Raw genomic sequence first — 22018 nt, 5'->3', positions numbered from 1 at the left:
GGCGCGGTGGCTCAAGCCTGTAATCCCAGCACTTTGGGAGGCTGAGACGGGCGGATCACGAGGTCAGGAGATCGAGACCATCCTGGCTAACACGGTGAAACCCTGTCTCTACTAAAAATACAAAAATCTAGCCAGGCGAGGTGGCGGCGCCTGTAGTCCCAGCTACTCGGGAGGCTGAGGCAGGAGAATGGCGTAAACCCGGAAGGCAGAGCTTGCAGTGAGCTGAGATCCGGCCACTGCACTCCAGCCCGGGTGACAGAGCAAGACTCCGTCTCAAAAAAAAAAAAAAAAAAAAACAAGGAAAAAAATCTACCAACAAATAAAAATGCAACCTAGTCTTAGGAAACTGACAGAAGATCTATCTGGTCTCAGTGACTCCAGTGCTTAGTCAAGGCCCTGAGCTTGACATCTATGAAGGAAAAAGACACATCCACCTGATTTTCATTATCACCTCACCTCTGACTATGTCCATCTTCTTTGCTGCCATCATGCCCAAGCCTTGCTCTCATTGTCGAATATAATTACAATTAAGGCATTTACTAACACTCCATTGTATGGAGCCATAAACTAGTTCCCAGGGAGGTTAAAAAGAAAGCAAAAAACAACCTCCACCAACCCTTTAGTTATAACCAGAGAAACAGATGACTCTTGCTTTTAAGAACTTAATGTCTAAGGCTGCTATCTCTAATACAGAACAAAGCATAAACATCAGTGCTTGATGGATGCATGTGAGTCAGGTTCTCATTTCACATAATAATTGCTAATCACTATTAGTTTTCCTTTCTGTATTCCAAAGGACATAATTCCTTGAGAGTCTTGAATTTAGCAATGTAACACTGTGATACTTTTCAAGTCTTATACCTTAAATCTATCCTACACACTTCTGTCAGATTTTTTTTTCAGAATCCTATATTTGAATAATCATTTCCTTCCTCAAAAGTCTTTAATAATTCCCTGGTATTCAAGCTCCGCCTCCTCTATTTTTAGACCAACCTAACATCTCAGCCTTATCTCCTCAAGTTTCCCAACATGAACCTTCCATTCAGGTCAAATTGTCCTTCCCCACCTTTGCTCATGGCATTCTCTGTATATAGGATTCAGCTAGCTTCCCATGTCCCTTTCCATATCTGGACCAAATCAATCCTTCAAGTCCAAATTATTGTATTCGGTTTCCCTGACCACCTCAGTCCCTAGGATTAGATACCTCCTTTGAATTCTTAGAATACTGTCTGTTGGCCATAACCATTCAGTATCTGATATCCCTTGCTATTTATTGTTTGTTAACCTTTTACATGCATAATTCTATCTTCCACCAAGGCTGATGAGCTATTTGAGATAAAGTCCCCTGCCTCGAGGAGAAAGTCTTCTGCCTTAAATACCAAAACAGTAGTTTGACCAGATTTGAAGGATGTGTGCCTGAAAAGTAGAATGTCCTCATGAATAAGGACCAGTTCTGTCCCTAACTAGAGATGACATTAAACAAAACCCCTTCTTCCTTGCTTTCAGAATCACTGCCTGAAATACAGAAGCCTGGACTAACTAAATGACCTTCCAGCTGTGGCAGTTTATAATTCTAGAAATATTACTTTAGTGCAAAAGCAATTGTGTTTTTTTTTAAAATGGCAAAAACCGCAACTACTTTTGCACCAACCCAATAGCTACAAATAAGATCATATTTTTTAATACATTAAGAGATATTTATTGTTTAATTGCATCTTGTGGCGAGCTTTTCTGAAATATAAAAAAACTCCCTCTGCTTCCTACGTTTTGATTTTGATAAATGGATTTAGGAAAAAAAAATCCAAAACAAAACCCTTACTTCTTTCTTCACAGAATTCCAGAGCTAGTCAGCTGTTTCCTGACCACTGTAAGAAACAAGCTGTGCTCACAAGGCTCCATCACAGATATTCTTTATGGAGAAAAAAAAGAACCTGAGTGGGGTCAGCAAACTACAGCCTGCCAATTAGATGACCCTGTTGCCTGTTTTAATGGAAAAAAAAAAAAAAATCTTGTACAGATAGGGTCTCGCTCTGTCATACAGGCTGGAGTGCAGTGGCATGAAAAAAGTTCACTGTAGCCTTAAATCCCTGAGTGCAAGGGATCCTCCCGTCTCTGCCCCCAAGTAGCTGGGACTACAGGCACGCGTCACCATGCCCAGGTAATTTTTCAAAAACTTTTTGTAGAAATGGGGGTCACAGGATGTTGCCCAGGCTGGTCTCAAACTCCTGGCCTCAAGTGATCCTCTTGTCTCGGTCTCCCAAAGTGGACATTAGAGGTGTGAGCCACTACACTCAACCTTACTTGCTTTTAAAACTTTTTAAATTGGGAATTTTTTTATTTTTTTAATCTTTTTATTTTTATTTTTATTTTTATTGTTTGAGACAGAGTCTCGCTCTGTTACCCAGGCTGGAGTGCAGTGGCCGGATCTCAGCTCACTGCAAGCTCCGCCTCCCAGGTTTACGCCATTCTCCTGCCTCAGCCTCCCGAGTAGCTGGGACTACAGGCACCCACCACCTCACCCGGCTAGTTTTTTGTATTTTTTAGTAGAGACGGCGTTTCACCGTGTTAGCCAGGATGGTCTCAATCTCCTGACCTCGTGATCCGCCCGTCTCGGCCTCCCAAAGTGCTGGGATTACAGGCTTGAGCCACCGCCCCCGGCCTACTTTTTAATTTTTTTTAGACAGAGTTTCACTCTTGTTGCCCAAGCTGGAGTGCAATGGCGCGATCTTGGCTCACTGCAACCTCCGCCTCCCGGGTTCAAGTGATTCTCCAGCCTCAGCCTCCCAAGTAGCTGGGACTACAGGTGTGCGCCACCATGCCTGGGTAATTTTTTGTCTTTTTAGTAGAAATGGGTTTCACTATGTTAGCCATGCTGGTCTCACACTCCTTACCTCAGGTGATCCACCCACCTCGGCCTCCCAAAGTGTTGGGATTATAGGTGTGAGCCACCGTGCCCAGCCTGAGTTTTTAAAATACAGAAAAGTATAAAGAAAAAAATTATAATCATCAATACTTCCACATTCCAGAATTGTTACTATCTCAGCTAAATTTGTTTTTAAAAAAGAAACATCACATTTATTTTATGAAAAAGGATGTACTTATCTTACAGAATTCAAGGACTTTAGAGAATTACTAAGAGTTTAAAAAATTCTTCCTCCCTCCTTCCCTCCCTCCCTCCCTTCCATTTATTTTTTTGAGAGGGAGTCTCGCTCTGTCACCCAGACTGGAGTGCAGTGGTGCGATCTCAGCTCACTGCCAGCTCCGCCTCTCAGCTTCATGCCATTCTTCTGCCTCAGCCTCCCGAGTGGCTGGGACTACAGGCGCCCGCCACCACACCTGGCTAATTTTTTGCATTTTAGTAGAGATGACGTTTCACCGTGTTAGCCAGGATGGTCTCAATCTCCTGACCTCGTGATCCGCCCGCCTTGGCCTCCCAAAGTGCTGGGATTACAGGCGTGAGTTAATACTCTTGGATAGGTATTTAACTAGAAGAAAACCCGGCCGGGTGTGGTGGCTCACGCCTGTAATGCAAAAATTAGCTGGGTGGTAGTGGCACATGCCTGTAATCCCAGCTACTCGGGAGGCTGAGGCAGGAGAATCATTTGAGCCTGGGAGGCAGAGATTGTGGTGAGCAGAGATTGCACTACTGCACTCCAGTCTGGGCGACAGAGCGAGACCATGTCTCAAAAAAAAAAAAAAATTTTATTGTTTTTTGAGACAGGGTCTCGCTCTGTCGCCCAGGCTGGAATGCAATAGTATGATCACAACGCACTGCAGCCTCGACCTTCCAGGTACTTTCTCTCAAGAATGATGAAAATTACTGCAGCCTTGACCTCTCAGGCTCAAGCAATCCTCCTGCCTCAGCCACCTCAGCAGCTGGGATTAGAGGCATGTGCCACCATGCCCAGTGAATTAAAAAAAAAATTATTTGTAGAGATGAGGTCCTGCTATGTTGCCCAGGCTGGTCTTGAAATCCTGGGCAAAAGTGATTCTCCAGCCTAGGTCTCCCAAAGTGCTGGGATTACAGGAGTGAGCCATTATGCCTGGCTTTAATTCTTATTACCTAGGAATAATAATCATTATAGACACTTCTTTATGTACATATACAAATAGATAGATGTACTATTATAAAAAACAAAATGCTATTTTAAAAATTTTATTTTATTTTTAATATAAAAATGACTATTCAATCTTAGTGGTATTTAACAAAAGAAAAAAGAAACAGTAAAAATGACGGAAAAAGTAAACTTAATATATCTTCACCATTAAAGATACTATTTCTTAGAAGATCTTGTGCCTAAAAACAGATTAAGAACAAAAGATTAAGAGGCTGGAATTATTATGGTATTTTTTTAGGTTTGTTAATTTTTTCTAACTTCCTACTATGAAAGATGATGTTATTAACATCTAGCAATGTTTTTTCTTCCCACACTTTTATCTCTTGATTTTTGGCAGTTTTATATATATATATATAATTTTTTTTTTTTTTTTGAGATGGAGTCTCACTCTGTTACCCAGGCTGGAGTGCAGTGGCGCGATCTCGGCTCACTGCAAGCTCCGCCTCCTGGGTTCACACGATTCTCCTGCCTCAGTCTCCCAGAGTAGCTGGGACTACAGGTGCCTGCCACCACGCCCGGCTAATTTTTTGTATTTTTAGTAGAGACGGGGTTTCACTGTGTTAGCCAGGATGATCTCGATCTCCTGACCTCATGATTCACCCGCCTCGGCCTCCCAAAGTGCTAGGATTACAGGTGTGAGCCACTGCGCCCGGCAATGGCAGTTATATTTTTATGTTGTCCAGGTTCAAGATATTTAAATTACATTCTGCAACCATAATTTCTACAGTTGTTGTGTGTCAGTTCTACATATAAATGGGCTAAATGTTAATGACCATGGTTTCTCTATTACCATATTCTTTGACTCAATTCTTGGCATTTTATTTTATTTTAATTTTGAGACAGGGTCTTTCTCTGTCGCCCAGGCTAGAGTGCAGTGGCGTGATCTTGGCTTACTGCAGCCTCTGCCTCCTGTGCTCAAGCAATCCTCCCACCTTGGCCTCCGGAGTAGCTGGGACTACAGGGATATGCCACTGCGCTTGGCAATTTTTGTTTTTGTTTCACAGAGATGAGATCTCACCATATTGCCCAGGCTTATCTTGAACTCCAGGGCTCAAGTGATCCGCCTACCTTGGCCTCCAAAAGTGCTAGAATTACAGGCTGGTTGAAGTTTTATTTTCAAGAAGGGCTCAGGCCTGGCATGGTGGCTCCCTCCTGTAATCCCAACACTTTGGGAGGCCAAGGTGGGAGCATCACTTGAGCCCAGGGGTTTGAGACCAGCCTGGGCAATATGAGACTTCATCTCAACAAAAAGCAAACAAAAGTTAGCCAAGTGTGGTGGTGCACATCTGGCTCTTTTAGTGGTAGCTACTCAGGAGGCTGAGGTAGGAGGACTGATTGAGCCCAGGAGGCAGAGGCTGCAGTGAGCCGAGATCACGCCACTGTACTCCAGCCTCGAAGAAGAGCAAGATTCTGTCTAAAAAAAAAAAAAGAGTTCAGGGTTCATATGTCATAAGTCTTTTCATGCCTGAGAATGTCTTCCTATTGCTTTCACATTTGAATAAAATTGTCATTGTTTATAATTTTTTTTTTTTCTGGTTATCTATCAATCTGCATACTCAGTTTATAATAATCTTGAGTTCCACTTTCTTTCCCTGAAAAGTCTGTGGACAGGATATTGTTCCTCTTGTATTAAATGTTGGGAATAACTCAGAGGTAAGCCTAATTTTTTCCTCCATGTAAATGATTTGCTTTTTGCCTCTGGATACTTGAAGAATTCTTTCTTTATCCCCAAAGCTTAATAAGTACATAAGGATATATCTGGCCAAATTATCTTAGAACACACTATACTCTTAAAATCTGCAGATTTGCCAGGCATGATGGCTCACGCCTGTAATCCCAGCACTTTGGGAGGCTGAGGTGGGCTGATCACTTGAGGTCAGCAGTTCGAGACCAGCCTGACCAACATGGTGAAACCCCATCTCTACCAAAAATACAAAATTAGCCAGGCATAGTGGCACATGCCTGTAATCCCAGCTACTTGGGTGGCTGAGGTAGGAGAATTGCTTGAACCCGGGAGGCAGAGGTTGTGGTGAGCCGAGATCGCGCCATTATACTCCAGCCTGGGTAACAACAGCAAAAACTCCATCTCAAAAACAAACAAACAAAAAAACTTCAGATTTTACTTGATTCAGAAATTTTTAATGTATTATACCTTGTTCCTATTTTAAAAAATTAAAATTGAAGTTATATATGCACATAAAAAGGCAAGTAGTTTCTCAAGCTTTTAATGAAAAAACTGACCATCTATTCCCTTTCCTGCCCATTTTCTGTTCCCCAGATATGCCCATTTTTAACTCTTTTAGCAGATCCACTTAGTATTTATTTTTCCACCAATAACACTTTTTTTTCTTTCTTTTTTTTTTTTTGAGATGGAGTCTTGCTCTGTCCCCCAGGTCCAGGTTGGTGTGCAGTGCAGTGGCATAATCTTGGCTCCACTGTAACCTCTGCCTCCCAAGTTCAAGTGATTCTCCTGCCTCAGCCTCCCGAGTAACTGGGATTACAGTTATCTGCCATCACACTCAAATAATTTTTCTAATTTGAGTAGAGAGGATTTCACCATGTTGACCAGGTTGGTCTCGAACTCCTGACCTCAAGTGATCTGGCCGTCTTGGCCTCCCAAAGTGCTGGGATTATAGGAGTGAGCCTCTGTGCCCAGCAATAGCATAATTGCTTTTTTTTTTTTTTTTTAAGATAGAGTTTCACTCTTGCTGCCCAAGTAGGAGTGCAATGGCACCAGCTTGGCTCACTGTAACCTCTGCCTCCCAGGTTCAAGCAATTCTCCTGCCTCAGCCTCCCGAGTAGCTGAGACTATAGGCATGCGCCACCACACCTGGCCAATTTTTTGTATTTTTAGTAGAAACAGGGTTTCACCAAGTTAGCCAGGCTGGTCTCAAACTCCTGACCTCAGGTGATCCGCCTGCCTCTGCCTCCCAAAGTGCTGCCAATAGCATTCTTATACTGGTATTTCTCGGGTTTTCCATTTCAGGAATAATCTGATTTTCCATTGTGGAAAACAGGACTTAACTTATTTTCATCATCAACCCTGCTCCCATCATATACACCCATACTTCCTTATGCCTTTTACCTTCCCAATAATTGTTATATTATTTTGGTCAGCTCAATAATCAATGCTTAAGTTATTATGACTTCAGCTCCATGTATTAGCTATTAACTATAGAAGAGGACGATTTCACTCTTCCCTCATGTGTCCAACATACTAACCTCCTCTCATCATTCCAAAGTAATTAAATCACAATTTGAGTTAGACTGTATCAGTGATTGCATTAGCATGCATATTTAAATATTAGTTACAGGCCGGGCTTGGTGGCTCAGGCCTGTAATCCTAGCACTTAGGGAGGCTGAGGTGGTTGGATCACTTGAGGTCAGGAGTTCGAAACTAGCCTGGCCAACATGGTGAAACTCCATCTCTGTTAAAAATACAAAAAAATTAGCTGGGCGTAGTGGTACATCCTGTAATCCCAACTACTCTGGAGGCTGAGGCAGGAGAATCACTTGAACCCAGGAGGCAGAGGTTACAGTGAGCTGAGATCAGCCACTGCACTCCAGCCTGGGCAACAGAGTGAGACTCCGTCTCAAAAAAAAAGAAAAAAAAAAAAACTAGTTACAGCTGAACCATGCAGTTGCTAAGAATTTTTTCACCTGCACATTTTTGTGGTTTGCCTTGGTGTGAATAATTGCCTTATTTCTTAATTTTCTAGATGCTTACCAATACAACTCCAAACTAACTACTAAGTGCTCCAAATCATCTCAAAATTGGAAACACATCATAATGTGTCATTTTCATCAGAAGAAATATGATCATCTTGAATAAATCATTCCCGAGTTTTCTGACCTATTCCAGTCTGGTCTGGTTGCCATTTATACTGGGTGTACATGTGTTAGCCTGGAATCTCCCTTCATCATCATCGTGGGGATTCATTTTATCTTAATTGAATATCCTTTTTTTTTTGAGATGGAGGCTCACTCTGTCACCAGGCTGAAGGGCAGTGGTGCAATCTTGGCTCACTGCAATCTCTGCCTCCCAGGTTCAAGTGATTCTCCTGCCTCAGCCTCCTGAGCAGCTGGGATTACAGGCATGCACCACCATGCCCGGCAAATTTTTTTTTTTTTGTATTTTTAGTAGAGATGGGGTTTCTTTCTCCATGTTGGCCAGGATGGTCTGGATCTCCTGACCTTGTGATCCGCCCACCTTGGCCTCCCAAAGTGCTGGGATTACAGGCATGAACCACACCACACCTGGCCTGAATGTCCTTTTTCCTTCCTTTCCTTCCCTTCCTTCCCTTCCCTTTCCTCCCTCCCTCCCTCCCTCCCCTCCTTCACACCCAGCCTGAATGTCCTTTTTCCTTCCTTTTTTCCTTCCTTCCTTCCTTCCCTTCCTTCCCTCCCTCCCTCTCTTCCTTCCTCACTCTCTCCCTCCCTCCCTTTCTTTCTTCTCTCTCTCTCTCTCTCTTTCTTTTTTTGAGCAGAGTCTCCCTCTGTCGCTCAGGCTGGAGTGCAATGATGCGATCTAGGCTCACTGCAACCTCTGCCTCCCAGGTTCAAGCGTGAATGCCCTTTTTCTTATACCCTGTGTCTTCCTCTTGCTTAGTTTATGCTAAGGTTTTGGTGTTATATAAACTCTAGCAGCTTTCCTTTTTTGATTTAATTTTTAATTTTTGTGGGTACATGCTAGGTACATATACTGATGGGTTACATGAGATATTTTGATATAGGCATACAATATGTAATAATCACATCAGGGTAAACGGAGGTATCCATTACCGCAAGCACTTATCCCTTGAGTGACAAACAATCCAATTATACTCTCTTAGTTATTTTAAAATGTACAAATAAATTATTTTTGACTATAGTCACCCTGTTGCACTAGCAAATATTAGGTTTTATTCATTCTTTCTAACTAATTTTTTGTACCCATTAACCATTCCCCCCTCCCCCCACGCCCCCACACTCTCTACCCTTTCCAGCCTCTGGTAACCAACCTTCTACTCTCTATCTCCATGAGTTACATTGATTTTTAGCTCACACAAGCAAGTAAGTGAAAACACGCAGTTTGTCTTTCTGTGCCTGGCTTATTTCACTTAACATAATGACCTCCAGTTCCATCCATGTTGTAGCAAATGACAGGATCTCATTCTTTTTTATGTCTGAATAGTACTCAATCATGTATTTGTACCACATTTTCTTTATCCATTCATCTGCTGATGGACACTTAGGTTGCTTCCAAATCTTGGCTATTGTGAATAGTGCTGCAATAAACATGGGAACGCAAATATCTCTTCAATATACTGATTTCCTTTCTTGTGGGTATATACCTAGGAGTGGGATTGCTGGATAGTATGGTAGCTCCATTTTTCGTTTTTTGAGGAACCTTCAAACTGTTCTCCATAGTGACTGTACTAATTTACATTCCCATCAACAGCATATGAAAGTTCCCCTTTCTCCACAACCTTGCAAGGATTTGCTACTGCCTCACTTTTGGATAAAAGGCATTTTAACTAAGGTGAGATGACATCTCATTGTTTTTATTTGCATTTCTCTGATGATCAGTGATGTTGAGCACCTTTTCATATATCTGTTTGGCATTTATTTGTATGACTTCTTTTGAGAAATGTCTATTCAGATCTTTTGCCCATTTAAAAGCCCAGATTAGGTTTTTTCCTATAGAGTTGTTTGAGTTCCTTCTATATTCTGGTTATTAATCCCTTGTCAGATGGGTAGTTTGCAAATATTTTCTCTCATTCTGTAGGTTGTCTCTTCACTTTATTGATTGTTTCCTTTGCTGTGCAAAAGCTTTTTAACTTGATATGATCCCATTTGTCCATTTTTGCTTTGGCTGCCTATGCTTGTGGGGTATTACTCTAGAAATCTTTGCTCAGACCAATGTCCTGGAGACTTTCCTCAATGGTTTCTTGTAGTAGCTTCAAAGTTTGAGGTCTTAGATTTAGGTCTTTAACCATTTTGATTAGATTTTTGTATATGGAAAGAGACAGGGGTCTAGTTTCATTCTTTTGCGTATGGATATCCAGTTTTCCTAGCACCATTTATTGAAGAGATTGTCCTTTCCCCAACGTATATTCTTGGCACCTTTGTCAAAAATGAGTTCACTGAAGGTGTATGGATTTATCTCTGGTTCTTTATTCTGTTCCACTGACCTATGTGTCTGTTTTTATGCCAGTACCATGCTGTTTTGGTTACCAAAGCTCTGTAGTATAATTTGAAGTCAGGTAATATGATTCCTGTAGTTTTGTTTTTTGCTTAGGATAGCTTTGCCTATTCTGGGTCTTCCGTAATTCCATATAATTTTTTTTTTTTTTTTTTTTTGAGATGCAGTCTTGCTCTGTTGCCCAGGCTGGTGTGCAATGCTGCAATCTCAGCTCACTGCAACCTCCGTCTCATGCGATTCTCCCACCTCAGTCTTCCAAGTAGCTGGGATCACAGGCACCCATCACCACGCTCAGCTAATTTTTTATTTTAAGTAGAGACGGGGTTTCACCACGTTGGCCAGGCTGGTCTCGAACTCCTGACCTCAAATGATTCACCCGCCTTGGCCTCCCAAAGTGCTGGGATTACAGGCGTAAGCCACCATGCCCAGCCAATTTCATATAAATTTTAGGATTGCTTTTTCTATTTTTGTGAAGAATGTTATTGGTATTTTGATAGGGATTGCATAAAATCTGTAGATTGCAGCCAGGTGTGGTGGCTCATGCCTGTAATCTCAGCACTTTGGGAGGCTGAGGCAGGTGGGTCACCTGAGGTGAAGAGTTCGAGACCAGCCTGGGCAACATGGTGAAACCCCGTCTCCACTAAAAATACAAAAATTAGCTGGGCGTGGTGGTGGGCGCCTGTAATCCCAGCGACTTGGGCAGCTGAGGCAGGAGAATCGTTTGAGCCTGGGAGGTGGAAGGTGCAGTGAGCTGAGAGCATGTCACTGCATGCTAACCTGGGATATAGAGCGAGATACCGTCTCAAGAAAAAAAAAAAAATCTGTAGATTGCTTTGAGGAGTAATTGTAACAACTATATTGTAATTATACTGATTTTTTTCAATCCATGAACATGGAATATCTTTCCATTTTTTGTGTCCTCTTCAAATTATTGCATCAATATTTTATAATGTTCATTGTAGAGATCTTTTGCTTCTTTGGTTAAGTTAATCCCCAGGTATTTTATTTTATTTGTAGCTATTATAATAGATTTACTTTCTTGATTTCTTTTTCAGATTCTTTTTTTTTTGAGACTGAGTCTTGCTCTGTTGCCCAGGCTGGAGTGTAGCGGCACCATCTCGCTCACTGCAAGCTCCGCCTCCCAGCTTCAAGCACTACTCGTGCGTCAGCCTCCCAAGTAGCTGGGACTATAGGCACATGCCACCATACCTGGCTAATTCTTTTTCAGATTCTTTGCTGTTAGCACACAGAAATACTACTGATTTTCATATGTTGATTCTGTATCCTAGAACTTTACTGTATTTATCAGTTCTAATAGTTTTTCATGGAGTCTTCAGGTTTTTCCAAATATAAAATTATATCATCTGCAAACACAGATAATTTGACTTCTTCCTTTCCAATTTAGATGCCCTTTATTTCCTTCTCTTGTTTGACTGCTCTAGCTAGGACTTCCAATACTGTGTTGGGTAACAGCAGTAAAAGTGTTCATCCTTGTCTAGTAGCTTTCTGAAAACAGATGCATGGAAAGCAAATGTCTAAAAAGTTCTCATTCTACTCTCATATTTGATTGATAGTTTGATTAGATAGAAATAAGAATGTTAAAGGCATTGTTTAGAGTTGCCACTGTTGCTGTTAGGAAGTTCAAAGCTATTTTAATAGCTTCCTTTGTATATGATATCCTCTCTCCTCTCCGGGAGCTTGTAAGATCTTTTTGTTAGCAGTTATAAAATTACACAATGATAAACTTGGTATGTTTCTTTTCTCCATTTTACTGGGAACTCAGTTTCCTTTCAGTCTAGAAATTCAGCTCCTTTTATCCTAAGAAAAGGTTAAAAATAATTTCACTGATGTTTTCTTCCCCCTTCATTTCTTTCTTTCTAGAAATCCATGTTCTAATTCAGAGGCATTAATTCATTAATTACATTTAATCATCTTTGTATTTCATTTCTATGAGATTCTAATTTATTTCTTTTCTTTCTTTCCCTCCCTCCCTTCCTCTCTCCCTCCTTCTCTTTCTCCCTCTCTTTCTTTCTTTCATTTTTTGAGACAGGGTCTCGCTCTGTCACCCAGCCTGGAGTACAGTAGTACAACCATGGCTCACTGCAGCCTCAACCTCTTAGACTCAAGCGATCCTCCAACCTCAGAGATTCTAATTTCTTAAACGATTTTCTTTTTTACCTAGATCACTCATATCTGAAACCATTCCTCTTTGCCAATAATTTGATTATCAGTGGTGTCTATTCCATTCTTTTGCTATTTTAAAATGTATTAACTCTGTAATTATTTAAACCTGGTTTTTTTTTTTTTTTTTTTTTTTTTTTGACCAAGTCTCACTCTGTCGCCCAGGCTGGAGTGCAATGGCGCGATCTTGGCTCACTGCAACCTCTGCCTCCCCGGTTCAAGCGATTCTCCTGACTCAGCCTCCCAAGTACCTGGGACTACAGGCAAGTGCCACCACACCCGGCTGATTTTTGTATTTTTAGTAGAGACGGGGTTTCACTGTGTTAGCCAGGATGGTCTCCATCTCCTGACTTGTGATCCACCCGCCTCTGCCTCCCGAAGTGCTGGGATTATAGGGATAAGCCACTGCACCCGGCCAATCCTCTTTTTTTTTTAGTTCTGTAATATCCTCTTTTTTATCATCTCATTACTGAACTTTTATTTATTAAATTCACGTTTTAATAAGTAGTTTTATGGTTATGCAGTTGCATAGTTTTAAGAAAATTTCTTTTATTTCGTGTTATATTCTTTTCAGGATAGCTTGTCTTTTACAGGACATTTTTCTTGCTTTCATTTTGTTTTCTGTAGTATACTTGTACAGCTGATATTCTGATTCTTTTGATCTTATTCATGCTTGAGTCACGGCTCTGCCTGGATGTTTTATTTGTTTTGATATAACACAAATGAATTGTCTCTTTTCCTTCTGTATCTGAGATCAGTTACCATGTAAGTACTGGTGTGGAGAAACTGGGGATCTTAATCCCACTTGGTGGGATTGTAAAACAGTGAAAATGCCATGGAAACAGTATGTAGCGTCCTCAAAAAATTAAACATCATAGTTCTCTATCATATGATCCAGTAATCTCACTTCTAAATATATATCCAAAAGAACTGAAAGCAAGGTCTTAAAGAGATGTCTGTATACCCACGTTCACTGCAGCACTATTCACAACAGCCAAGAGGTGGCAGCAACTCAAATGTCTGTAAGAAGATAAATGGATGACAAAATGTGGTACATACATACAATGGAATATTATTCAGCCTTAAAAAAAGGAAATCCAGTTATATGCTACAACATGGACAACATGGACATTAGGCTAAGTAAAATAAGCAAATAAGTAAAATAAAAAGACAGTCACAAAATGACAAATATTGTATGATTTCACTTACATAAGATATTTAAAGTAGAATCATAGGTAGCAAGGACTTGTGGGGAGAAAAAAATGGGGAGTTGTTGTTTGATGGGTATAGAATTTCAGATTTGCAAGATGAAAGTTCTTGAGATCTGTTTCACCACAATTTGAACACATTTAACACTACTGAACTGTTCACTTAAAAATAGCCAGTTAGGGCCTGGCGTGGTGGCTCATGCCTGTAATCCCAGCACTTTGGGAGACTGAGGTGGGTGGACTATGGGTCAGGAGTTCAAGACCAGCCCGGCTAATATGATGAAACCCCGTATCTACTAAAAATACAAAAATTAGCTGGGTATGGTGGTGGGTGCCTGTAGTCCCAGCTGCTTGGGAGGCTGAGGCAGGAGAATAGCTTGAACCTGGGAGGCAGAGGTTGCAGGGAGCCCAGATTACGCCATTGCATTCCAGCCTGGGCAACAGAGCAAGACTCCGTCTCAAAAAAAAGTCCACTTAGAATGGGCCGGGCATGGTGGCTCACACCTGTAATCCCAGCACTTTGGGAGGCCAAGGTGGGTGGATCACTTGAGGTCAGGAGTTCGAGAGCAGCCTGGCCAACATGGTGAAACTCCATCTCTACTAAAAATACAAAAATTAGCTGGGCATGGTGGTGCATACCTGTAATCCCAGCTATTCAGGAGGCTGAGGCAGGAGAATCACTTGAACCCAGGAGGCAGAGGTCACAGTGAGCCAAGATTATACCACTGCACTCCAGCCTGGGTGACAGAGTGAGACTACATCTCAAACAATGAAAAACAAAAACAAAAAACAAACCAAACCAAAACAAACCAACAAAACAAAACAAAACAAAAACAAACAAAAAAACAAAGGTTAGAATGGTACATTTTAAGTTGTGTTTTTTTCACTGCTTTTTTTTTTAAAGGGGGTTTTATAACACTGTCAGAAAGACAGTCTTGTTCTTCTCACAGCTGCTTCGCCTGACTCTTATGCAGGATTTGGCTCTACCTTGGCAAGAAAAGACAGGGAAACAGGCTTATGCAGTGAAGAAAAGCCTTCATCCTGTCTCATGGGAAAAATATTCACATACTTTTGTCAATTTCACACAGTATAGTCTAGTTTTCATTCCCTCTTTCCCACCCACTGGGTGGTTTTATTTTGTTTTAAGACAAGGATAATTGCCAGAAGAAAACACCCTAGGGCTTACTTCTGTAGGATGGATCCCTTAATGACCAGCTCTTCATCCAAGTCTGCTTCATTAGCCATGAAGAGCAGCCTCTTTCCTGTGTTGTCCACTCCAATGAAGTCACGCTGCTCCACTGAATCATACAAAAGAAAAAAAAAAATCAAATAAAGCCATTTGCCCTGCCTGCATGAATAAGTCAGGGAACAGAGTATCTGCTCAGTGCTCTTGGAACCAATACAGGATTGAAGGGTGGGTGCAGTGGCTCACGCCTGTAATCCCAATACTTTGGGAGGCCGAGGTGGGTGGATCACTTGGGGTCAGGAGTTTGAGACCAGCCTGGCCAACATGGTGAAACACTGTCTCTACTAAAAATACAAAAATTAGCCGAGTGTGGTAGTATGCCCTGTAGTCTCAGCTGCTTGGGAGGCTGAGGCAGGAGAATTACTTGAACCTGAGAGGTGGAGGTTGCAGTGAGCTGAGATCGTGCCACTGTAGTACACTCCAGCGTGGGTGACAGAGTGAGATTCCATCTCAAAAAAAACAAAAACAAAACAAAAAACCACAGGATTGAGATGAGAGAGGAGCCATAATAAGTGTGTTAGGCCATTCTGTGTTACTATAAAGAATCTGCGACTAGGTAATTTACAAAGAAATATTTATAATTTATAATTGTCTCATGGTTCTGCAGGGTATACAGGAAACATACAGGAGGTTTCTGGGGAAGCCTCAGGGAACTTTTTACTCATGGCAGAAGCTAAAGTGAGATCAGGCTAGTCACATGGCAAGAGAGGGGAATAAGAGAGAGCCGGGGGCAAGATGCCACATACCTTTAAACGAGAACTCACTCACTATCACAAGAACAGCACCAAGCCATGAGGGATCCGTACCCATGACCCAAACACCTCCCCTGAGGCCCTACCTCCAAAACTGGGGATTACATTTCAATATGAGTTTTGGGGGAACATGCAAACTATACCAATGAGTGTCCTATAGCACATGCCATGGTATTTAAAACATGGGTGATCAAATTTGTTTTGTACTGCTCTAAAAGATATTATCAAGTTAATTGGTGAAGTTTAAATAAAGTCTGTATATTGAAGTATGGTACCAATGTAATTTCCTGTTTTTAGAGACTATCATTTTTGGAGGAGATGGAGGAAATACATATCGACATATTTAAAGGCAAAGGAAAATCGTATCTGCAACTTATTCTCAGATAGCTCAGAAAACAATTATATATATTATATCATGTAGGTCTTATATATATTGCATATATATTACAAAGAAAGAGAGATGCTGGGCAGTGGTTCATGTCTGTAATTCCAGCACTTTGGGAGGCTGAGGCAGAAGCATCCTTTGAGCCCAGGAATTTGAGATCAGCCTGGGCAACACTGCAAGACCTCATCTCTACAAATAATAAAAAAATTAGCTGGGCATGGTGGCACGCATCTATAGTGAGGAAGCTGAGACGGGGGATCCCTTTAGCCTGGGAGGCTAAGGCTGCAGTGAGCCATAACTGCTGTAGTGCACTCCAGCTTGGATGACAGACCAAGACCTTCTCTCAAAAATAAATAAATAGGCCGGGCATGGTGGCTCACGCCTGTAATCCCAGCACTCTGGGAGGCCAAGGCAGGTGGATCACCTGAGGTCAGGAGTTCCAGACCAGCCTGGCCAACATGGTGAAACCTGTCTCTACTGAAAATAAAAAAATCAGCTGCTGATTTTTTGCGGGTGCCTGTAATCCCAGCTACTTGGGAGACTGAGGCAGGAGACTCACTTGAATCCAGGAGGCAGAGGCTGCACTGAGCTGAGATAACGCCACTGCACTCCAGCCTGGGCAACGGAGCGAGACTCCATCTCAGTAAGTAAGTAAATAAATAAATAAATAAGTAACGTTACTTTATTTATTTAGGGCACTTCATTTTTTTTTAAAAGAATTTTCTCTGTGCAATAATAACCCAGGTCTTCTTACTGTGAAAATGGGAATAATATTATTTAAAGTCATCCACATTCAATCAACATTAACTACAGGCAGTAGATTCTATGCTATGTATAAGGCATTTAAAAAAGTGTATATTTTATTACGTGTGAATAGTTCTTGGTAGACAGTGATCTTACAGGCTGCTATATTATTGCTATTTTCTATGTCATACTTCTCTTCCCCAACTAGATTATAAACTTTTCAAAGGCAGGCTTCTGATTCTTTTATATCTCCCATAACATCTAGTACAGTGTTGCATACTTAATAATATGTGCTACTAAACTGTACAGTATCTAAAGCTTACAGAAACATTTTCACATAGTGACAAAATAGCAGAATAATTAAGAACAGAAGTTCTGGAGCCAGACCACCTGGGTATGAATCCCAGCTTAGCCAATTATCAGTTTATGTTACAGCAATTTACTTAACTTCTCTGTTCCTCAGTTTCATCTATAAAATGGGGATAATAATAATGTTTGTCTCATGGGTTTATTATGCAGATTAAGTGAATTAATATTTGTAAAGCATTTATAATAGTGTTATTAACTAAAAAATTAAATAAAATGTTAAGTTTAAAAATTAAACAAAATACACCCTCTAATTCTCACAACAACCAAATAAAGCAATGCCTCAATACCTCTTTATAAAGGAGAAACAGAAAGTTTAGCTCTAGGAAAAATGAGATCTGTAAAGATGAATTTGCTTCCTACTGACAATGGCTGCTAAATAACAGAATATGTTTCACTGTTGGCTAAAGCTGCCTGTATACCTATAACCAAATATACTATTCAATTGTGCAATATGTTTAGCTCAGGTACTTGAAAGTATTTAAGGTCACCAATCAGATGGTGTCTGGTCATCTTATATGCAGTCTTTGAACATAAATGAGGAAAAACAATTATAAAAAAAATATGTTAGGGTTTTTTGTTCAATAACCAAATGAAATCCAAAAAAGGAAGAGCAAACGCTGCCAATTTGAAGCTAAATTTTGCAGAGAATTTCAAATGCCACATAGCAGTTTAGACATATATCAACTTATACATTACATGGAAACTTGAGAATGTAACAAAGTCTGTAAGGGTCTCATTATGAGTCAGCCATTTAAAAAAGAAACACGGAGATGTTATTTTTGGATATAATTTGGAATGCTTTCCCTACCCAAGTCCTAAGGCTCACAGAAACCTTGAATCACTGATGTCCTGGGAGCAATAATTTCCAGCCAGCCAATTTTTCAGCTATGTTGCACTTTAGTCCCTTTTCTCTCCCTCTCAGACCCTCCACCTTGTATTGCTTCTTTGCAGCTATCATAGTAACTGGGACTATGTGATACAAATTATAGAAACTTGGAAAGGTTTCTTTCTGTTCTGCTTTAGCAAAATATGAATTTCACTTTGGGAGCAGAGCAGGTAATTGTAGAATGTCTTCCTAAGAAGAAAGGCTACACAAACTTAAGAAAGCAGATAAAACTGAACTTCTATTAAAAAAAAAACAACATCTGTCATATTCAAGTATTCACGGTTTTTCCCCTAGTTGACTTTTACTTCTCTGACTGATTCTTCTGTCTCATCTACAGGCATTTTGCTTATCCATTCATTCATTGATTCATTCATTCTACCAATAAATATCTTTGTACACCTACCCTATGGCAGGTGCTATGTCTAGAGCTGGGAATTCCAACTCATTTTATAAGGCCAGCATGATCCTGATGCCAAAACCAGGCAAGGATATTATGAGAAAGGAAAAGGCAAATTTACTCATTAGCAAGTCAAAATAGTATGTCAAGTAGATTAAAAAGGCTCACAAACTTGTTGGAGCTCCTCCTATCCAAAGGTAAGGTTAGTTCTTTATCCTTTATATCTGGGCTTGCTCAGTAACTAGCTTTGAACTAACAGAGTGCAGCTGAAGTGACAGTGTGTGTTCTGAGTTTAGGCTTCAAGAGACTTTGTAGCTTCTGCTGTCATGCTTAGAACCTGCTGCTGCTACCTTGTAAACAAGCCTAGGCTAACCCCCTGGATGGTAAGAGACTAGGCAAAAAGAAAAATCCAGCTGTCAAGGCTGAGGCTCTCTACATATATTTTTCTTTTTTTTTTGGAGGTGTGGTCTTGCTCTGTCACCCAGGTTGGAGTGCAGTGGCATGACCTTGGCTCACTGCAACCTCCGCCTCTTGGGTTCAAGCAATTCTCCTGCCTCAACCTCCCAAGTAGCTGGGACCACAGGCATGTGCTACCATGTCCAGCTAACTTTTGTAATTTTAGTAGAGATGGGGTTTTGCCATGTTGGCCAGGCTGGTCTCGAACTCCTGACCTCAGGTGATCCACCCACCTCCCAAAGTGCTGGGATTACAGGTGTGAGCCACTGGGCCCAGCCAAGGCTCTATACATATTAATGAGCCCAGTTACGGTAGACTAAGATAAGAATGATAGTTGCCTCCTGGTATTCACATCCTTGTATATCCCTTTTTCTTGAATGTGGGCTGGCCTAGTGACTTGCTTCTAACCAACAGAACGTGGCAAAGGTAATAAAATGTTACTTCTATAATTAGGTTACATAAGATTGTGACTTCTGTCTTTCTAGAAGAGTTTTTCCCTTGCTGGCTTTGATGAAGTAAGTTTCCATGCTGGAAAGTCCCAAGTGATAAAGAAAGGAAGGTAGCTTCTGGCTAACAGCTTGGTGGAAACTGAGGCTCAGTCCAACAGTCCTGAGGGAAATGAAATTCTCCTAATAACCACGTAAGCTTGGAACCAAATCTCTTCCCAGTTGAGCCTTCAGATGAGACTCCAGCCCTAGCTGATATCTTGACTGCAGCCTTCTAAAAGACTCTGGTGGACCCAGCTAAGCCATGCCTGGATTCTTGGCTCATAGTATTGTTTTAAACTGTTAAATGTGTGGCAACTTTTATAAGTAATTGTTAATACACGAGCTGATATCACTTGAACAGAGATGAGCCATTTTGGCTACACTTAGGCCAAACTGCCAACCTACAGACTCATAAGCAAGTAAATGTTTGTTGTTTTAAGCCACTAGAGTTTAGGAACGTTTGTTATGTAGTAACAATTAATACAATGTGTAAAAGGATAATAAGCCATGACCAAGTTGGGTTTATCCCAGGTATCATCATCACACCATCAGAGAAAAACCATATAACCACTTGATAGATGCAGAAAAAGCATCTGATAAAATTTATATACTTAGGCCAAGAAACTCCTGATAAATCAGAACTTAGAAAGGAACTTTCTCAATCTGATGACAGGTACCTATAAAAATGTATAGTAGGCTGGGCACGGTGGCTCATGCCTATAATCCCAGCACTTTGGGAGGCCAAGGCAGATGGATTACTTGAGGCTAGAAGTTCGAGATCAGCCTGGCTAACATGGTAAAATCTCATATCTACCAAAAACACAAATATTAGCTGGGCGTGGTGGCACATGCCTGTTATCCCAGCTACTTGGGAGGCTGAGGCAGTAGAATCACTTGAACCCAGGAGGCGGAGGTTGCAGTGAGCCAAGACTGTGCCGCTGCACTCTAGCCTGGATGACAGAGAGAGACTGTCTCAAAACAAACACACACACCTATAGTAATAAACATCATTTTAACTGGAGGGATGTTGAAAATATTCCTTTTAAAATCAGGAATGAGAAAAGGGTGCCAACTAGCATCATTTGTACTCACAATTTTATTGGAGGTCCTGGCCAGCACAGTAAGACAAGAAAAAGAAACTAGAAACTTAGACTATCGGGTGGGGGTGAGGGGTCTACAGCCATATCACCCTGAAGGCATCTGATCTCATCAGATCTATGCAGGGTCAGGCCTAGTTAGTACTTGCATGGAAGTCTGCTTGGGAATACCATGTGATCAAACAAACAAACAAACAAACAAAGAAAAAACTATTGTGAGACCTTTGTCAAAGAATACAAAACTTCACTTAGATAGGAGGAATAAGTTCATGAAGAGACCTAACACAACCTGGTGACTAGTTAGTAACAATGTATTGTATTCTTGAAAATTCCTAAGAGAGTAGATTTTAAGTGTTTACACTTGAAGAACTTTGGAAACAAAAAGATCCTACAAGCTCCCCCTCCCATCCCAAGAAAAAGACAGGAAAACAATGTTTCATGTAAATAATCAAGAATCAGAATGATGTTGGGCTTCTTAATAGAAAAGCTAGAAGAGAGTAAAACAAAACAAAACAAAACAAAAACCTTCAAAATTCTGAGGGGATATGATTTCCAAGAGAAGTTTATATCCAGCCAAAATATCAAACAAATATGTGGGCAGAATAAAGACATTTTCAGGGATGCAAAAGTTCAAAAATTTACTTCTCACAATCTCTATCTCAGGAGGCTTCCAGGGGATATGTCCTACAGAAAATGTGGATATAAAGTAAGAAAGAAGAAAACATGAGGTTCAAGATACGACAGCGAAGGGTGAACCTAAAATGACAGCTCTACAGCAGGGCAACTCAGATTAGACAAGCTTTAGGAGAGGTACCTTGAAGAATTTGAAATTGAGAGGACATCTAATGTGTTGCAATGTAAGGAGAGGAAATTCACAGAATTGGAGCTTGGGTTGAATTAGTAATAAATACAAAGAAAACAAGCAAATGAAAAAGCAAGACAATCTTTAGGAAAAACAAGAGGAGGAAAGAGAAAAGTAATCATATACTACAAGGCTCAACTGTGAATACTATTTATACAGTCATGATAATATAAACATAAAGTATTCAGTTAATTAACAATACAATATGAATAATTATATTAGGAAATTGGGCCGAATACAACGTTGCATACACGTATTGGGGGCAGAGCATGTGGTAGAACAGAACCAAATCTTTACATTCTATAGTAAGAAGTGAACAGATAATTCTTAAAGCTAAAAAAATTAAGATACAGCAAATAAAAGCAGGTTATTTGGAGATATGGAGTTAAATGCCAAAAAATTAGCTAAAAACGTTGAAAGTGGCATCTCTAAGTAGGGTGAGGATAGATAGGGTGAGGGGCTGCTACTTATTATATCTTAGATAATTAGACACTCTTTAAATTTGGGGCATATAAAACTTTGATAAAGACAAAAACTAAATTCAAAAAAGAAATAGAAAACACAGGTTATGGAATCAGAAGGCGTGAGTTCGAGTTCTGGCTCTTACCACTTACCACTGATGCTATCTTGAGCAACTGTCCACAA

The 22018-nt window shown here is 40.7% G+C and overlaps 1 protein-coding gene across 2 annotated transcripts in view; it reads right to left on the bottom strand.

Moving 5' to 3' along the window:
- The window catches only part of EIF2B3 (eukaryotic translation initiation factor 2B subunit gamma), a 146493-nt gene that overhangs the window by 65273 nt on the left and 59202 nt on the right, over positions 1-22018 (bottom strand). For both annotated transcript variants that reach the window (XM_023221430.1, XM_023221431.1), the window contains exon 5: positions 14878-14989. In XM_023221430.1, the coding sequence (XP_023077198.1) occupies positions 14878-14989 (112 nt within the window). The remainder of the gene's footprint in view (positions 1-14877; positions 14990-22018) is intronic.

This window comes from Piliocolobus tephrosceles, chromosome 1 (genome assembly GCF_002776525.5).
Source record: "Piliocolobus tephrosceles isolate RC106 chromosome 1, ASM277652v3, whole genome shotgun sequence".
NCBI classification, from domain to species: domain Eukaryota; kingdom Metazoa; phylum Chordata; class Mammalia; order Primates; family Cercopithecidae; genus Piliocolobus; species Piliocolobus tephrosceles.
Note: the sequence above shows the minus strand (reverse complement) of the source record. Positions and strands in the feature narration are given on the sequence as shown.